The 21,002-nt window shown below is 31.9% G+C and overlaps 1 protein-coding gene across 1 annotated transcript in view; it reads right to left on the reverse strand.

Moving 5' to 3' along the window:
* Window positions 1–21,002, reverse strand: part of SI (sucrase-isomaltase) — a 98,619-nt gene that overhangs the window by 14,324 nt on the left and 63,293 nt on the right. Inside the window, exons 28-39 of the mRNA XM_060149214.1 lie at window positions 20,631–20,727; window positions 20,429–20,541; window positions 20,217–20,342; window positions 18,593–18,721; window positions 17,370–17,480; window positions 15,629–15,688; window positions 12,063–12,179; window positions 10,696–10,783; window positions 9,652–9,790; window positions 2,954–3,087; window positions 1,420–1,454; window positions 1,216–1,332 (exon numbers count right to left, since the gene is read on the reverse strand). Coding sequence (XP_060005197.1) covers window positions 1,216–1,332; window positions 1,420–1,454; window positions 2,954–3,087; window positions 9,652–9,790; window positions 10,696–10,783; window positions 12,063–12,179; window positions 15,629–15,688; window positions 17,370–17,480; window positions 18,593–18,721; window positions 20,217–20,342; window positions 20,429–20,541; window positions 20,631–20,727 — 1,266 coding nt within the window. The remainder of the gene's footprint in view (window positions 1–1,215; window positions 1,333–1,419; window positions 1,455–2,953; window positions 3,088–9,651; window positions 9,791–10,695; window positions 10,784–12,062; window positions 12,180–15,628; window positions 15,689–17,369; window positions 17,481–18,592; window positions 18,722–20,216; window positions 20,343–20,428; window positions 20,542–20,630; window positions 20,728–21,002) is intronic.

Below are 21,002 nucleotides of genomic sequence, written 5' to 3' on the forward strand. Positions count from 1 at the left end.
AGAGGACCACCTTGAGAATCCCTTCTAAACCAGAACACCCACAAATCTCTATCATTTTAGCTTACTCTAGTTTTCCCTCATACGATTTATTTGTACCTGCTGTTTTATATATATATATATATACACATATATATATATATATATAATTGTCTATTATCTGTTATCTCTATCATTCCTGCATTATATAAAGTATTAGGGCAGGGATTTTGTAAATATTAAATAATAGATTTTCAATGAATTCTTGTTGAATGAATCCCTGTTCAGGATTTTATTGATTCATGCCTTACTCTCCCAACAATACAGCTTTCTGAATTTCATTACTGACATAAAGTTTTCCTGCTAAAATATTCCTATGCCATCAAGTTGTCTCTATTGCCCAACTTTCAAATTTTTCCAAAATGTGGTCCCATACTGCCTTCTAACTTTGTATAGATTTTCATTTTTATTTTTCATTTTCTAATATAAATTCTCCCTTCTATTCTGACAAAAAATTTCTCAGGGTGACATGAAGAATTCAAAACTCATGATGAGCTCTACCATTCGGTTACTATGGCTGGAACCCATCCTTAAAAGACCAGCTCTGTCTACAATTCTTCCATGAGGTGCATTTTGATAATTTATCTTTCTTCTATATGTCTTCACTGAAAGTATAACAAAATTTAGCACTTACTTATATATTGCTTGCAATTGTTTATACTTTTTCATAATTTTTATTATTGTCTCCAAAAGTTCTTCCAGTTTAGTAAAGTATATAGTAAAGTAAACAGTGTCACCACTCAGAAATTAGTTTCCATGATTCCCTTTTCCTTTTATTTTTTTCTGTTTCTCAACTCATTTTTAAAACATTTGCTTTTTAAATCTGCCCATTTCGGGCATTGATTTTAAATGGCTTTTCTAATTATTTAATTTGAAACTGATTTTTTTTTATCGTTCTGTCCAGGTTTGGAATAATTTCCAGAAGGAATTTTTTTTTTCTGGCTAATTCAAAATTATATAGAACAGCAGTAAGTATGCCAGCTAACCAAGTCTTGAACCCCAAAGTATAAAGAAAACCCAAGTCAGAAACTTCTCAGAGTGATGGGCTCAGATGCTGTCAGTAAATGTAAAGAGATTCAAAACATTCATCTGGAAATCAGCCAGGAAGGGTGAATTCTATTCAAAAACGTTTAAGGTTAGTGGGGCAAAGGAATGAGAGTAAATGCAGTAATTACATACTCTAGTAAATGCAGTGTTGTGATTTCTTGCATTTGGATAAAATGCTCCAAGTTGCATCCAGCGGGCACAGAGCTGATATTCCGAATTGTTGAAGAAACCACAGATATCTGCTCCAGTCTAAAATACAGTTATATTTAATTAATTTTAATAGTTTGTTTCTTAATATTAACAAGTGATGAAGATAAAAGGAATAGAGCTACTTACATATGACATTCCAAACAAACTAAATTCCATCATACCTAAAAAAATTAGGAAAAAAATTATAGAAGGCCACTATTTCATATATTTTGACATTTGTTTTTTTTCTATTTATGAAGATGTTCTATTTCTAATACTGACCTCTAATTCAATGAAACATTTTTCAGGTTATTGATATACTTTTCTATCATTTCTTCCCATGAAATTTATGTATTTTGTACTTTATAATGTTAATGACATTTATAAAAATAAGACACTCTAATAATGCCTCCTTGACACTTTCAAGATGACACATTTAGATCACAAAACTGTTACGAACACATTATAGTATGAGAAGAAAGCGTTAGTGATTCCTTTTTTTAAAAATTTATTTATTTATTTATTTATTTTTTATTTATGGCTGCATTGGGTCTTCGTTGCTGCGTGCAGGCTTTCTCTAGCTGCGGCGAGCAGGGGCTACTGTTCCTTGTGGTGTGTGGGCTTCTCACTGCAGTGGCTTCTCTTGTTGCGGAGCACGGGTTCTAGGCACTCGAGCTTCAGTAGTTGAGGCTCGTGGGCTCTAGAGTGCAGGCTCAGTAGTTATGGAGCACAGGCTTAGTTGCTCCGTGTCATCTGGGATCTTCCCGGGCCAGGGCTCAAACCCGTGTCCCCTGCATTAGCAGACAGATTCTTAACCACTGCACCACCAGGGAAGTCTTCCTTGGTTTTATTTTTAAAATAAAATGCTGTAATTATTTAACCATAGGTCTCATAATATGAACCAAATTGAATTATCCTTATTAGCTAAAAATCTCCTGAGGAATGATCATTTTAATAAAATAGAAAGCATGTGAATTCCCAGCTCTTCTTTTTTTTTTTTTTTTTTTGCGGAGCACAGGCTCTGGACGCGCAGGCTCGGCGGCCATGGCTCACGGGCCCAGCTGCTCCGCGGCATGTGGGATCTTCCTGTACCGGGGCACGAACCCGTGCCCCCTGCATCGGCAGGCAGACTCTCAACCACTGTGCCACCAGGGAAGCCCCCTCCCGGGAAGCCCCCTCCCAGCTCTTCTTTTAAAGGAATATTTCTAAACATTGATTGTTTTCCTTGAATCCTAATATAAATAGTAAAGAATTTTTATGTTTAGATATGAAACAGAAAAATATTCTCTTTAAAATAATATTTCATTTACTCTTTATCCAACTATTGTCAGAAAACTTTCAAAATTTGGTTTGAGATGTTTCATACTTTAGCATCTATGAGTGATTCTTATTCCCTAGAACCTAGAATTTCTAAGCATTTCTATTCTTAGCTCTATATGTTATCCTTCCCATATCTTGCCCTTTCATAAAAGGAAACTGAGACCAAAAGGGATGAAATTATTTTCTCAAAATAAACTAGATCCTGCTTTCTGGCCCATTGCCTTTTCATTATGCTGTTTGTCATAAAATATGATGCCAAAAGGACATTTCAGAGAAGGACTTACAAAGTATATGAACTAGCAAAAGTGACTACCTAATAGAAGATTTAAAAGAATAATGATAAAGATGGTGACTCACATACCAATGATAGATTTGTCCAAATTGTCCCATTTTGCATAGCTGTCTCCAAGCCAGTGTCCTACCCATCTTCCAGCCGTAGGATATGTGGAACGAGAAATAACAATTCCTCTTTTGCCAGTTGCCTTCTGCAATGCACTAATATAGATGGAGAGGATCTATGAGTTTTTATATGAGGTATTTTCTTTGGATATTTCTACCTAGGACCACCTCATTAAAGAAAAAACTATCCGATTTATGGTGTCTATGCTGTCTCTTATTATGACTAGCTCTTTATAAGTGAATCTTTGCTCATTATACTATAAAATCCTTACAAGCATGAAGGACATCTTTTTTCCTTCCAACATTTTCCACAGTGACATGTCTAAGTGGCCCTTTATTTATTGGTTCAGTGAATACAAGTCAACTATTGATATTATCAAATCGACTAACTATATTGAAAGTTTTTGAATGAACACATTTTATTCTACTTAAATGTGTTCTCTTATAAAGATTTAGGCTCCATTAATTGCTCCAACCCTTCTTATTTATAATTTGTCAACATTTAATCTTCATATTACTCTGCAGAGAATATTTGCTATAATACTCCCTGTTTTAGGGAGTATTCATATATATATATATTAATTGGAAAGAAAATGTTTATTTTTATATTACTTAAAATAATTTGTATATGAACAAGGACTAGAGAACTATATCAGGAGGAAATATTTCAAATACTTAATTAGGCAGATTTGTAAACCATTACCATGTTATAAACTGTATCTAATCATTTCCTTGTTAAAGATGGACCACAGTAATTGTACTGATTTGTTTATACATAAAGCTTCTTAAATGACACCTTGAGATTCTTAAGGTTAAGGACTGACTTAATCTTCTTTATATTCCTTACACCTAATACATATAATAGTAGCTTAAGAAACTTTTGAATTCATGAATATCTCAAAATTACAGGAAACTGAAAATATGTTAAACAGATATATGATATATTGAACAATCTGTTGATAATAGAAACAATATTGTATTTGCTAACTTAAAATTTCCTACTTGTATGTCTCTCTTTAAAAAAATCATGTAAGAAAACGATCTTCACTGCTTCATTTTTTATAACAAATATAAAGGATCTAGTCAATTGAGAATCAGTAATATATTTAACATATGTCACACGTATTTGCAGACATTTAACAAAAAATGAATGTATATTTATATAGGGAATGGAAGAACTGATGATCAGTTTAGAAATCTTCATGGAAACTTGTATCTTAAGTTTAGTTAATTGGTAAAGAAAATTCATTTTAGTTAATTGATATAAAAATTATTTACAAGGATAGAGTTGTCCCAAATCTTTAATGTTTCTACATAGAAGAAATACATATTCTTGAAGGTTCTTTTCTTCTGCCTTATGTCTTACTTTTGCAAAAAGTCTTTACTGAGGCTTTAAGTTAATAACCAAATATATGCCTTTTTAGATTTCTGATTGAGAAGAATTCTGCATAAAATATTTTCATAACAATTTTCTCTTAAGGGAAATCTAACCTCTTGCATTAGAAAAATCTCCTTTGTAACCCTTCACAGAATATTTCTTATTTGGTAAATCAATTGCCACCACTAAAACTATAATTTAAAATTACATAGCTATAAATATTTTGTAGACATTTCCATCATGCTCCAACTTTACAGATGGTTAATCACAATGAACTTAATTTAATTTTAAGAAACACTTTTCAACCATAATACAGTTTGTTCTCTGTTACAAGTTGATTTGGAAAATTTAGCTTATAAAAAGAATTTCAATATTGTGTTACAGAAACATTTTTATTACATGTTTATAATTGTCTACATGAGCAGTTTTTGAAAAGTATTAGAAAAGTTATAAAAATATCTTATGTTATTGGGAAAAAAAGTCCTTCTAAAGGAAAACAATGATTTTTAGAAAACTGTACATGTAGATTACAAATGTGGGTTATGTGAAAGGAGAATATTGAACTGAAAAAAAAATTAGTTTAAAGCCCTAACAATAAATAAATATCTTTATTTTTGTCATGGTTTCTAAAGATAATAATTTCAAAATGATTAAGTTGACTACTGTTTTTAATTACTGATGAAATCAATTGGTAAATATACCCCCAATACTGCTGTCTCTGACTGGGTGATATTAAATTATTTTAGAATACTGACCGTAATCCTCAGAAAAGAGAAAGTTATACAGGATTGTTTCTCTCAATGTTTATTTAAAAAATCTCTTTGAAAACTAAAGACTTTTTTTGAATTATATTTTTAGAAAGCAAAAAATTTAGTATTATATATTTACTATCCATTAGAAATAGTAACTTGCCAGTTTCACAACTCAAAGAGACTCACCATTAGATCAGAAAACGTAATTTCAGTTTTAGAGTTGGATAACAAGTTTTTGTAAGCTGAAATATTTCCATTGTTTCTGAGTGTATAAGTAAAACTTAAATTTGAGATTTCTTTAGTGAGAAGAATGTGAAAGTCTAAACCATGGAAATGGTTTTATGGATTCAGATCTCAATCTTTTTTAAACATTGATACCAGCTATATCAATGTTCAACTCAGCCATATTAATCAGAAAGTAATATCTAAGAGACACATATTCCATTTTTTTTCAAGTTACTAACAGTTAATTAAGAGAAAGTTACAGCTATAACCAAGAAAACTTCCAAATTATATATGACCTGTATAGTGTTTTTCTTTTTTTAATCTATACCGGTCTTATTTTTTGTTAAAAAAATTGCAAGAAGAGGTCACTTCCTATAGTACACAATTCTCCCCCAAAAAAAAGCCCCTCTTATTTTTCAGGTTAGATTCACTAAACATCGAAAAGCAACATAATTTTCCAAGTTGCTAAATAACCCAGTCTCTAGGAATATCTGAGAAAAGAACTTATATTTATTAACATTTTTATTTCATTCTAAATTAAGATTACAAAAATCTTGGGCATTTACTTAAAAATTGTATACTTAACACAACCTGAACTTCCAAAGGGAGTCAAAGATTTTGATTTTTCTATGTTCTCTCTAATGAAAAATATGTAGTACTCTCAAAAGTCATTCAAGGTATTGTTGAAGATGAAAGTACGGAATATATAGCTGTATAATCCTTGGATAATTATCTGAGATTTAAACACACAATTTGAAATTTTAAAAATATATTTCTCCCTATATCTGAAGCATAGGCTTTATTTCAGTACAATATTGAATTTTAAATAAGACAAAGATCAATTGAAGACTGAAAACTTTTTGTATGGGATTTATACATGAAACTTCTTCATTTGCCACTGATCTCCAAGGTTTTTTCTATGAAACTGTTTGCAGTCTTTCAAGCTGATTATTTACCTCCTATTTCTGCATCCACTCATTCTGTTCTTTCCTTGTTTCAGTTGTTTGTTTCATGTTAAGTGAAGAGCACAATAACAAGAACTAGGTGAATGTCAAATGTGTGCCAATTTTGAAAACAGAAAATGAGTCACAGAAAGGAACAATAAAATGGTACAGTCTGAGTAACTTAAGAAATAAATTACACTCTTAATCCTTTCAGTTTTCTCAAATGATAAAAAGTCTTTACTCTCCATTATTTGCTTAAACATAATTTATTTATAGCATCCTTTTACATTTGTCAAGGTCTTAAACGTATAATGACTATATTTAATCTCTAAAATATCTGAAGGAGAGTTCAACAATTTTTTTTCTCATATAACTGAAAAAAATAAATAGTAAGAAAGTATTTAAAAGATATAAAAAGTCTATAGCTATGCATAAATTGGGCTTTTTAACTCAACATTTAAAATTTATTAATCTGTTTAACTTAAACAACAAATGTGGTTAAATTTTACTGAAAAATTTTATGGACAGGAGCAAAATTAACATTATTAAAGGGATGTTCTTTGGAAGATTGTACTGATATCTTCTTCATAATGTTATTTAAGAGTTAAAAATGGGTCTCAAACATCTCTAAACACCTTTGTATATCAACTATTTAGAAATTTACCTACTTTTGCCTTGAATTTATTTATATAATTTTGATAGTTGTGGTGAGATAAAAATTGATTCACTTACATTTACTAAACATCCTACAGTGTGTCAGGAACCATGCTAGATTCTGTAATGTGCTCCAGAAGTTCAATTTACTGCCCTCTATGAAAAAAATATTTTCTTCCAATTTTCCTTAAAGTACATACTTTCATCTCAAGATGCATAAGTTTTGCCAAAGAGTTCATCACTCACTTCTCAATATTTTTGTTATGTTTAATATCTATAGCTTTATGGTAAAGTGAGGTTAGCTGAGGATAATTGTGCTCCAATATTATGCTCCAGTAGGGTTAACTAAAGAAGCATTTGTCCCAATAAAAAGGCATTATTGAAGACCAGTTTGTTTACTCTTTTTTTATATTACAAAATATTTATTACGAATTTTTTCAAGTTGACATTGTTTCTCCAAAGTAGTTTCTCTTTATACACAACTTTGAATTACTGCAAGAATTTATAATCTTGACGAGCCTCTATTTTGATGTTATTGTCAAACAACACAAAATTCTAGCACAAGACAAGGAAATTCATCCTCACCTCAGATCCTTATTTCCCAGGAACCAGGATTGTTTTATTTCCACTTAGCCAAATATATTTTAATTGACTATTATTCTTCTCTCCATGGAGATTTTAAATTCATTGGCATTGTCTAGTAACATACTGACACATTCATTAAATCCTAGAAGTGTGCCAACCATATCCTTGTCACAGATCGACAAAGAGCAAATCCATGATTCTTATCCAGAGATCCCAATTGTAGAAGCTATAATGCACTTATTATGGTTTAGGTGGCCATAGATATCCTAGAAATAGCTTATGACAAATTTTATTTACTTTCTTTGCCTTGGTGAAATGTAGTTTCCTTCCTTTACTCCCTAGCATATATCTTTTTTTTCTTCAAGATCAGTTCAAATGATAACTTTTCTTTTGATGTCACTTCTATTTTCCTGATAGAGTTAGCTGAGCACTCTCCTTGTTTCTCATTAACACTATTGTAGTATCTATCACATTACACAGATTTTGTTTTTTTGTCAGTTTGTTTACTCTTTTTTTTTTTTAACATCTTTTTTGGAGTAAAATTGCTTTACAATGTTGTGTTAGTTTCCGCTGTATAACAAAGTGAATCAGCTATATGCATACGTATATCCCCATATCCCCTGCCTCTTGTGTCTCCTTCCACCCTCTGTATCCCACCCCTTTAGGTGGTCACAAAGAACCAAGCTGATCTCCCTGTGCTATGCAGCTGCTTCCAACTAGCTATCTATTGTACATTTGGTAGTGCATATATGTCAATGCTACTCTCTCACTTTGTTCCAGCTTGCCCTTCCCCTTGCCTGTGTCCTCTAGTCCATTCTCTGCATCTTTATTCCTGTCCTGCTGACATTCCTTAGTCTTTCTGTATGTTCTTAGTGCCCTTACATTGGGATTTGGTCAACAAATCTGTAGTCATTCATTCACGTAATAATATCTTAAATAATTCACATATTCTAGGTTGAAAAAGAAGTTGGTGCTAGAAATAAGATAAGCATGTTTCACTAAGTGAGGAAATATTACCCATACCCTTTACTCCAAAATGCTTTTCATTCTTTTTCCAACTTCCGTCATATATTAGAACCATGGTTTTCAACCCTGGATACTCATTAGAACCACCTGGGGGATTTTTTAAAATTCAGATGCTTATGTTATAGTTCAGATTAATTAAATCAGCATTTATTAAAAAATCTTCAGTTTGAACTATATTTAAAATAGATAACCAACAAGGACCTGCTGTATAGCACAGGTAACTCTACTCAATATTCTGTAACAAGCTAAATGGAAAAAGAATATATATATGTATACCTATAACTGAATCACTTTGCTCTACACCTGAAACTAACACAACATTGTAAATCAAATATACTCCAATATAAAATAAAAATTAAAAAAAATAATCTCCAGTTGATTACAGTGTGTAGTTAAGAACCAGTGATCTAGAGCTGCACTGTGTAATATAGTGACCACTAGCCATGTGGGGCTATTTAATTTACATTTATGAAAATTAAATAAAATTTTAAATTCTATTCCTGAGTCACACTAGCCACATTGCTCAACAACCATATATGGCTAGTGGCTACCATATTGGACAATAGAGAATTATAGAACATTTCTATCATTGTAGAACATTTTATTGCACAGTGTTAATAAAGACTTGATACTCAAAGAATGGCCTGTATTCCATCATCATTAGCCTCATGTAAGATTTTGTTTAATATGGATATTAACGTTTAAGAAGCTTAAGGTCATTGACATTTATTCTTTTTTGCTAATAATGGATTTAAATAGCAGATTTAGTCAGATTTCATGTTTTAATTAGTGACATCAAACTATATATTATTTACTCAATTATTCATTAAAAATTATTCTTTGAGCACTGACTATTTGTTAGGCATTTTGCTACTATAAGCTGGGTGCATACTGGGGAACAAAATAAAATGGTTCAGGGTTCTTTTGGGAATTGGATAAAAATTTAAAACAAAGATACAAAGAGAGAGACAATTATTCTAAGTGCCATGAAGGACCAGGTAAGATAAGGTCAGCAGGGAAGGACTCAAAAGAGGTAACATTAAATTTAATATCTAAAAAATAAGAGTCAGAAACGATGATTATGAAGATTGCTTACTCATAAGTAAGTTTCGCTTGTGACCATCCATATAGATTATGAACATCGTAATGCAAAACGGATGATCCATCACTAAGAATCTGCTCAGTTTCCATACACATGGTTCTGAAATGTAATCCATCAGTTCTTTTTGTGAGTTCTGGGGAGAATTAATAAAAAAAATTAATATGTTATAAAGTAACTTATATTGAAATATGTAAATTGTAACTATAAATTATTTTGGCAAAACATTAATCATTGTTTGAAAATATTACTGATTTTTCAACCATTTGTGCACTTTGTTTATGCTAATTATAAATGAAAAAATGGTCTGCAATGTGATTGCAATTACAGTTGTGACTGGAAAATATGTGCATAATTTTACTATATTCAATAATAAAAATGTTACTAATTAACATGAACTCATAAAAACCTGAAAAGTAAGTGTACTCCGAAAAGTCTACTATATTTTATGCATTTAGATGAGAAATACTGATTAAATAGATTTAAAAAAAAAATCCATTTGCTAACATAAAGCCCTGGCATATTTTCTCAGTTTCAGATGCAAATTTTCAGAGCTTTGCCATCACTTTAGATGTAACTGTTTATGCAGTTTACTGCCTACATAAGAGCATGAGGATGAATGTTGAAAGACTGTACTTTTCCCTCCTAGGTCAGGGACAACCAAAGAAGTGTTGTTAGCATTGTTTCACTTTTTTCCTAATAAAGAAAAACTTTCAAAAATCTTTATAAAAGATTTTAATTTTTTCTCTTAAAGAATATTTAGAATTCTCACATCTGGGAAGATTCTTAAGAAAATCAAAGTAACAACTTCAAATTTAGAAATCTATTCATATAGATAAAACATGTTTCTTGAGTTTTCTTCTCGAAGTAATGTTAGATGATTTAGATGATATTGGTAATGGGTTGAGATGTGGTCCAGTGTGTAGATGGGTAGTGAGTATTGGAAATGTGAATCCTGTTCTCTATGTCATAAGGTATATAAACCTGATTAATAAATAATAATAGCATGATAACAGCGAAGGCACAGCAGCAATATTGTACCTGGGAAATAAGGTGGATAATTTAGCTCTGTATTTCTGCATTGATTAGTAGTTGTTCCATTTACAAAGCTTGATGGTTCATTCATATCCTTAAAAAGAGAACGAAAAGTAAACAAAAAACAAATTTAGGGCATATCTTCTTAAAAGAACTAATTCAGAGACCCAGTAAATTAAAGTAGGATATTTGAATAATAGTACTTTACTATTCTAAAAAGCAAAAGTATAAGGCATCTCAACAATACTAAAGCATTTAGTTTAGCTCAGTCTTTCTTAACATTTTACAATTCACATCTCCTTTTGAAAACCATAAAATGTCCTATTTTTCTCTGTAGATAAAATCTATATAAAAGTGAATTGTTTTCTATGTTTCTAGACATTAAATTATAATAGTGTATATTCCCCCATGTCTTTCCCTCCATTTCTGCCCTGGAGCCTTGTATCAATTTTTTTAAAACAATGGTTTGTGGTTTTTAAAACCACAAGATAATAGTTTACAAATACAGAAAATTTCAAAGAGTATCTCTATTGAGTACATATTTCAGAATTTTAGTAACCATATATAAACGGACCATCATATAAATATATAAATTAGTTGTCATTTAAAGGTGATTCCTCCATCATAAAAAGGTTATCTTTTCTGGATCAAGATATAATTATTGGGGATATATTTAATGGAATCCCTTATAGTACATAACTTTATATAATTAAAAAAAACTATCTTTATACAACTTTACATCCTCAAGGCTTGTACATAACAGCACCCCTATAAGTTTCTTTAATTAAAAAAGTAAGTAAATTAATGCATACGTATTGAAAAATCAGCAGAGTAGAAATGTCACCTCCAAAAATCTAGATAAGTATTATGTAAATAACTCCTGTATTAAATATTTACTTGTGATAAAGTAAATTCTTTTTATGCTATCTCAAAATTATATTAAAAATCTTATTGCCAGCATTTTAAAGTTAAAATTAGGATATTATTTAGAAGATGATTTTGCTACATCTGTAAGAGTTTATGACTTCTTATACCAAAGACTGACAGTCGAGTGTGAGACATATCTATATTGAATGAAAATAAAATAAATATTTATAAGCATTTATATATCATTATATAAAGAGACTATTTTGGTCTCTTGGTCAAGTTGAAAATATTCAACTTTAATATTCAGGAAAAAGCAACTAAATACTTAAACTGAATTGTTAAAACTGCATTTTAACAGCCTTTTGCATAAGAAAGTTCTATGGAAAAAATGAGTGAGCTAATTTCATAAAGAATACTTTGTTAACATTATTAAAATCTAGTAAGAATTTTGCATAATCAATACACAATAAATAACTTAAAATATAAATTTCTTGAAGTTTACTTACAATCCACAAGCCATCAAACTTCATCTGGTTATTGTAGAAATCTGTAATTTCCCTTGTCCACCACTCTGCTGTGGAGTTCCTGAAGAAATCTGGAAAAGCTACATGAGCTCTGGAACCCTGTAAAAACAAAATTTAGACCCACATATAGAAAGTCATAAGAGAGACCAGTCAGTCACACATTTATCTGTCAGATTCACAAGTGATAGTGAAGGCAGCCTGATCTCAACTTTAATGAATGTGTATGATTCTCCTCCAGCCACTCAAGCCTATGTGTGTCCTTAAATCTAAACTGAGTTTCTTATAGACAGCATATACAAAATTTACAAACTGTTAGCTAGACTAAGAAAAAAAGAGAAGATGAGAATTACAGCTGATGTCACAGAAATAGAAAGGATCATAAGAGGCCATGATAAATAATTATACAACAGACTGGATAACCTAGAAGAAATGGACGCATTTCTAGTTTCAGACAACCTAACAATATCTGATGAGTAGAAATGCAAACATCCTCAACCAAAATATTAGCAATCACATTCAACAACACATTAAAAGGCTCATACACCAGGAATAAGCGGGATTTTTCCCTGTCAGGCAAGGATTATTTAACATACAAAAATTAATCATTGTGATTCAGCACATCAACAGAATGAATGATAAAAATCACATAGTCAGGGCTTCCCTGGTGGCGCAGTGGTTGAGAGTCCGCCTGCCGATGCAGGGGACGCGGGTTCGTGCCCCGGTCTGGGAAGATCCCACATGGCGCAGAGCGGCTAGGCCCATCAGCCATGGCCGCTGAGCCTGCGCGTCTGGAGCCTGTGCTCCGCAACAGGAGAGGCCACAACAGTGAGAGGCCTGTGTACCGCAAAAAAAAAAAAAAAAAATCACACGGTCATACCAATAAGCAATGCAGAAACTCTATTTGATAAAATTCAACACTCTTTCATGATAAAAACTCTCAACAAACTAGGAATAGAAAGAAATTACCTCAACATGATAAAGGCTCTATAATAAATGCCCACAGCTAATATACTCATTTAGAAAAAAACTTTCAGAATTTTAGTTCATATCAGAAACAAGGCAAGGATGCTCACTCTTGCCACTTCTATTTAACATAGTCCTGGCAATCCTAGCCCAAATAACTAGATATGAATAAGGGGGGGGGGGAAAAGCATCCTAATCAGAAAGGAAGAAGTGAAAGTGTCCCTGTTTATAGATGATGTAATCTTATATGTAGAAATCTCTAAAGAATACACACACACACACACACACACACACACACACACACACACACACAACTATTAGAACTAACAAATACATTCAGGAAAGTTGCAGGATACAAAATCAACATGCAAAAATCAGTTACATCTCTATAGACTAAAATAAACTGTTTGAAAGGAAATAATCTCATTTACAGTAGCAACAAACAACGATAAAATACTTAGGAATAAACTTGACTAAGGAGACGAAATATTTATATACTGAAAACTACAAAACATTACTGAAAGATATTGAAGAAGAAACAGAAAAATAGATAATCCATGCTCATGAACTGAAATAATTAATATTGTTAAAATGTCCACAGTATTGAAAGCAATCTGTAGATTCAATGCAACCCCTGTCAAAATCCCAATGGCATCTTTTACAGAAATATAAAAAACAATCCTACAATGTATTTGGAAAATACATAAAGTCCTTGAATAGGCAAAATAATCTTGAGTAAGTAGAACAAAGCTGAAGGCATCACATTTCCTGATTTCAAAATATATTCCAAAGCTACAGTAATTAAAAGTATGGTCTTGGCATAAAAATAAACACATAGGCCAATGGCACAGAATAAAGAGCCCAGAAATCAATCCACATGTGTATAGTCAACTGACCTTTGACAAGGGTACCAAGAATATACAATGAGGAAAGTATAGTCTATTTAACGAATGGTGCTGGGAAAACTGGATATTCACATGTGGAAGAATGAAATCAGATCCTTATCTTATACCGTAGACAAAAATCAAACCACAATGGACTAAAGACCTAAACGTAACACCCGAAACTGCGAAACTTCTAGGAAAAAACATAAGGGAAAAGCTTCATGACAATGGTCTTGGCAAAGATTTTATGGATATGACACCAAAAGCACAGGCAAAAAAACAAAAATAGACCAGTGAGACTACATCAAACTAAAAAGTTTTTGCACAGAATAAGAAACAATCAACAAAGTGAAAAGGTAACCTACAACCCAATAGAGAAAACACTATAACCCACTTAGAAAACGGGCAAAGATTTGAATAGACTTTTCTCTCAAGTACATGTACAAATGGCCAACAGATAGATGAAAAGATGTTCAACATCACTAGTCATCAGGGAAATGCAAATCAAAACCACAGTGAGATGTCACGTCACACCTGTTGGGATGTCTATTATCCAAAAAACAGGGAAAACAAGTGTTGGTGGAAAAACTGGATGCCTGTACACTGTTTGTGGGAATGAAAAATGGTGCAGCCACTGAAAAAAACAGTATTAAAATTCTTCCAAAAATTAAAAATAGAACTACCATATGATCCAGCACTCCCATTTGGGGACATTTATCCAAAAAGACCTAAAATCAGGATCTCGAAGAGGTATCTGAACTCCTATATTTATTGCTGCATTATTTACAAGAGTGAAGATATTGAAATAAATTAAATGTCCGTTGATGAATGAATTGATAAAGAAAATGTGGTATATACAATGGAATTCTATTCAGTCTTCAAAAAGGAGATTCTCCAATACAGGGCAACATGAATAAACCTTAAGGACACTATGCTGAGTAAAATCATCCATTTATAGAAAGACAAATACTGCACAATTCCACTTATATGAGGTATCTAAAATAGTCAAACTCATAGAATCTGAGAGTTGAATGGTAGTTGCCAGGGTCTGGGGTTCCAGGAGTAATTGGGAGTTGCTATTCAATAGTCATAAAGTGTCAATTACACGAGATGAATAAGTTCTAGTGATCTGCTGTACAACACTGTCCTTAGGGTGAAGGATGCTATATCTTAAACTTAAAATTTTAAGAGTAAGTATCATGTTAAGCATTCTTACTACAAAACAAAAATTAAATAAAAAAAAAGAATTGTTCCTTGGATTAAATACAATAAAATGTAAAATTGCTTCATAGAGTGACTGAAACATGTTGGTATTTAAAAAAATAAATCTGATTTAATATGGTCTGATATAGAGAATTAGAAAATAAGCCATCACTTTTTTTTTTTTTTTTTTTTTTGCAGTACGTGGGCCTCTCACTGTTGTGGCCTCTCCCGCTGCGGAGCACAGGCTCCAGACGCGCACGCTCAGCAGCCATGGCTCACGGGCCCAGCCGCTCTGCAGCATGTGGGATCCTCCCGGACCGGGGCACGAACCCGTGTCCCCTGCATCGGCAGGCGGACTCTCAACCACTGCGCCACCAGGGAAGCCCCAGCCATCACTTTTTTAAGGAAAGTATTAAAATTGAATTATTGGTCAAAGTCGTCATTAAATCCCAGTGCTGAATTTCTTTCAGTTAAATAGTTAATCAATATGAAACTTACATTAACAGCTTCATCTATTAGACTTTCTTCTTTTGTTACATTTGGCAAATCTGGCCAAACCTACAAAGAGAGAAGAAATGGGAAACCAGTTCAAAATAAATTCAGTGTGGTATGACTGTTGTAAACAAAGTGTAATAGTTTTAGAAGCGTATTACAGACTCAAGATCCCCAGATCAGTAATTCCTTCAATTATTTTTTTCAGTTTGTGTTCTGGTATATGTATCATTTGCAAACTATTCCCATTTTCCATATTAATCTCCTCTTTAGTAGGGCAAATAAGGAAAAGAATACCATCCTTTGTGGTCAGTAGCGATTTTGCAAGCAATGCATGTAACCAAAAGGTCTGGTCAAGAATTAATATGAAAAGCATATTCTAAATTTAATTTAATGTGGTATATTAAAACTCTTTCTATAATTACTCCAGGATTAAAATCTAAAAACAAAAAGTATATTTTTATATGAAAGGAATTGAAGACCTGAGTTGGATGATGCCATGCTGAGGCAAATATCTTCTTGGTTTTTGCAGTTAGTACTAAATCCTCCTCTTTCCCACATACCTACTCCAGCCCCTGCCCCCTGCCTACCAATGTTTTCTTCTACCGCAACCACAAACACAGAACAGAGCCCAAATTCAATCAGGCCAAAAGCTCTGGGATTTAAATCTATGTTGTAGACATTAGAAAGTCCCATATAAAAATGTCAATAATCCACAGAGTTGTAATTACATACAAGGAATTAGTTGCTGATAGAAAATAGTGCTTGAAAGGTAGAAATCTGAGAAAATGTATAGAATGAGAAAATATAAAATGAGGAGAAAGTAAGAAGAAAAAAAATCCCTTTCTGTAGTCAGTACTGTATACCTGTAATGTTTCTTAAAACATGATTTTTCACTGTTTATCACATAAGTTTTTCTATTTTACTTTTACCTTTTTATTCTGAAATATTTTCAGACTTATATAAACATCACAAACATTATACCTAGTGTTTTTCTATACACTTCACTGTTCTTCCCCTAATATTAACATATTTATAACCACTGTACAATTATCAAAACCAAGAAATTAACATTAGTAGAATATTATTAACTAATCTACAGTCCATGTTCGAATTTCACCACTTTTATCACTAACATTCTATTTTTGGTCCAAGATCCAAAAAGGCTCCCATATTTCATTTAATTACATCTCCCATTATGGGATTTTTTTTCATTCTAGTTATGACTAGTGGATTTTTTCTTTACTCTTTATATATAAGCCAAATCAGGATGCTTTCTATAATGTGCTAATATACACAGGTTGGGATATTATTGCTTAAATGAAATACAATGAATTATATTCCCTGTTCAAGTCAGGAATACTATAAGTATAGCTTTTACAAACATTGTTTCTTTTATCGATGAGATGTTTTTAAGAGAAGTACAAACATTTAAATGACCCATGTAGTATAGAATAGTGAATAACCATATTATTAATGCCAGTTTTATAATAAAACACAAGAGGTACCAAGAAATACAAAAAAAGACAATTTAAAGATGAAACAAATAGTATTTGGACATAGGACATATAAACTATTTCTTTGTTTCTAATAATTTGGATTGAACTCAAAGAGTATTATTTTATTTATTACCTATTAAGTCATTACATCTCTCCCTCTGAATATGTTTTTAACTGTGGCTTAATTAAATAGAAACTTTCAAATAGTATTTTTATACTTATTTTCTTTCAAGATATCAATTCAGTACCTTTGCCCAACAAATATCATTGGTGTTAGGCCATTTGACAAAGACATCTTTCTCTTGTCCTCTTTCAAAGGCAGGGTAAGGCTTCGTTTCATTTCCTGAAATTGCTGGATCCTAAAATTAAAATGAAATACAATCCAGGTAACTATGGTATAAAAGTATAGCCACTTGAGTAGCTGTAATAAAATGTTACAATTTTCCATTATTAGATTATCATTATATTGTATTCTTACATGGACTGACAAAGGGACTGATGGCATAAACTTTTTTGTTCTAGTTAGATTGTCTTCTAAATTCCCTAGAAGGAAAATTTAAGAACTTTTGAAAATGTATTAGCTATGATTTCAAGCAAGATTACAGGTGTTTTTTGCTTTGGTTTTATATATCCATGGGATTTCTGGCTACCTACCTTGCTTTCTGTAACATATTGATGAAATATTCTTCCCACTGAATCACTAACTTTTAAAAATAAATTTATTTATTTATTTATTTATGGCTGTGTTGGGTCTTCGTTGCTGCACACAGGCTTTCCCTACTTGTGGCAAGCGGGGGCTACTCTTTGTTGCGGTGCATGGGCTTCTCAGTGTGATGGCTTCTATTGTTGCGGAGCACAGGCTCTAGGCACGTGGGCTTTAGTAGTTGTGGCACATACGCTCAGTGTAGTTGTGGCTCGCGGGCTCTAGAGCACAGGCTCAGTAGTTGTGGTGCACAGGCTTAGTTGCTCCGTGGCATGCAGGGTCTTCCCGGACCAGGGCTCAAATCCGTGTCCCCTGCATTAGCAGGAGGATTCTTAACCACTGTGCCACCAGGGAAGCCGCTGAATCACTAATTTGAAGGAAAACTTTTAAACATGACAAGCATAAGAAGCAGTCCCAGAGAATAAGTTAAGAATTGTATAGGAATAGAAAATCCATCATCACTTTGTGATAGTGTCTGTAAATTGAGACCAGTCTGTAGCTTGGGTAATTACTAGAAAACAAACTGCCTTTGATTCCCAGCTTTATTTAGTCTTAAATCTCTAAGGATACACCAAAGAATGAAGGTAGCCTGTGGCAGCCATGTAAATGAAATGAAGTGTTAAAGGAAGAAAGATTTAGATTTGGGAGTACAATCCAAAATTACATACTTCATATTTTGAAACACCTTTTCCTTCCTCGTTCAGGAGAGAAATCTTAACAAAACTAAGATAATAAGGCTCAGATAGAATATAAAATATAAACACTGACCAGGACAATAATGTATCTCATCCCCTCACTTCTTATTTTGTCAACAAACTGAGGAAGGTCACGGAATTCTTCATCAATCGTAAAGTCTAGTTGCCTTTCCATGTAATCAATGTCTGTGTATTGAACATCCTGAAAGGTATAAGAATTTTAGTGGTGTAAGATTCAATAGAGGGAGTTTGTCACATTCTGTTATACTTATGAAAATAATAGCAATATGAAAGTTTCAATTCCTAAGAGAATTAATCAAGTAATGTAATGTTCAAGAAATAAAAGTAGCATGTATAGATGCAAAATATTCTAAGAGCAAGTTCGTGTTAGTGCTCTGTTTTGTTAACAGTTCATTAAATAGTAATTTTGATTTAGAAGTACAAATTCTTTCATATCAGTATCTTTTGTTATATAATTTCCAAAGGAAATAGGAAGACACAGGAGTAAAGGGCTTATGAGGTTATGAAATTATATTAAATGGCAATTTGGAATTTTGTACAATATATAGAAATAGGTATTGCTCTATTTCTGGAAACACAAAGCAAATATGGGATAATTTCAAATAATTCAAATATTGCCAAAGGGGAAGAAAGAATTATTAGTAAATCCATCAATAATTATAAAATTATTTTTTTATTATCCACCAAAGTCACTTTTGAAATAACAGCCCAAGCTTAAATAAGCAAAATATTGTTTACAAGTAGGTATTTACAAATATATTTAAAGTAATAAATGCTTTATGAAATCTTTAATTTAGGCCTAAATAACATTTTAAAACATTATTTTCTGTTAATAGACAATTTCTTCTTCTAAGTGTTATAAAAATATGGCTAGCATAGTAGACCTATTAATGAAAAAATCTCCTTTTTTAAAAGATTTTTTTCACTTGCGTATTGCTACATCATCAACCTAAACAATTAGTTTCCCTATAATAATGTATTCAGGAACCATATATTGGATTCTGCTATAGGTACTGATGTCTTATAAATAAGGTCCTTCTTACTCTTCTTAGAATGAGTTCTTATATACAAAGCATTCTAGATTTCAATGTTTAGATGTTACCAGGAGGATCCCTGAGATTCCTTACTCTTCCTAAAAAGTAAAAATCACAGGAAGTGATTATTTCTGGATACTTTAGAATATTTAGTTTCCCAAACACTGAGGGAAGAAGATATTCTTCAAGCCCACTAATTCTGTATTCTAATATGACAACTATTGTCTATTCCATGGCAAAAATAATTGTTTCACCTCGAATTCTTTTTCTGTAATTTGTCACATTGGTTGATGAAATAGGTTCCTATGGACTCTTACTCTCATTTAATGAGAAGAGAAGAAATGTGTTTGACTACGTACGAGACCCAAAGCTTCTGAGAGAAAAGCAAGTGCACAGTGACTTGTTTAGTACAACACACAGTCATGGAACAGGTGAGAAAGAAGGAAAAGGAATGGTATTATCCCTTTATGTTATCCATCTGATAAAGACTACTAATAAAATCTCATATCCAATTCATTTGGTGCTACTAACAAGCACTGATTTTTGCCAAATGCTTAAAATAATTTTAAAGTATATGTGCTTATTTCATTCTGATTTTATAGATGACATATTTAACACCGTTTTAAAAATTGATATACATACATAGGGGATCTGAGCAGCCACCATGTCATTATATACTTCTTCAACTTGTGAAGTATTTCTGTACCCATAAAGACATAACTGGAATCCCAAAGCCCAATAAGGTGGCATGACTGGTTGGCCGATTACCTTTGAAAAAAAAATTATTTGTGAACAAAGAGAATGACTTTATATTATTAAAAAACTTTATATTTTTTTAAAATGTGCAATCATACTCTATGGTATTGCTTTGTTGCAACTTCTGGAGATGGGCCCAAAAACATATAAAAGTCCAAGATTCCTCCAATTATGCGATATGTTAGAGCAGGAGTTGGTTGAAATGTAACATCTGGAAGTCCAAAATATGATTACATTTTAATCTGTTATTATTTTATTAAAGTCACATAAAATATGTTAAACTAAAAAAAATTGTTTTACCCATTGCATTGCTGTTAAGTAAGAGAACTCCATGAGCATGGCTCTCATCTTCCAGAGCCATGTAATAGGGATGAAATCCATAGGAATTAAGTTTATACTAAAATTAAAAAAAAACATAATATATATTTAAATAATAATAGAATGTGAATTTTGTAAATGTAATATTTAAATTCACTCTACGATTGAACCTAGGAATTTAAATGTTCCTTCATTGCACACACAAACTATGATTGAATTAAACACATTTTTTTAGAAAATAATTTATTATTTGAAGCATTACTGCATTAGAGAATGTGAATGAATATACAAATTTGTAACACTCACAAATACTGCCACATTAACTTATGTAAAAAACCATTGGTTTTAGAATAG

The sequence above is a fragment of the Lagenorhynchus albirostris genome, chromosome 5 (assembly GCF_949774975.1).
Source record: "Lagenorhynchus albirostris chromosome 5, mLagAlb1.1, whole genome shotgun sequence".
NCBI lineage: Eukaryota > Metazoa > Chordata > Mammalia > Artiodactyla > Delphinidae > Lagenorhynchus > Lagenorhynchus albirostris.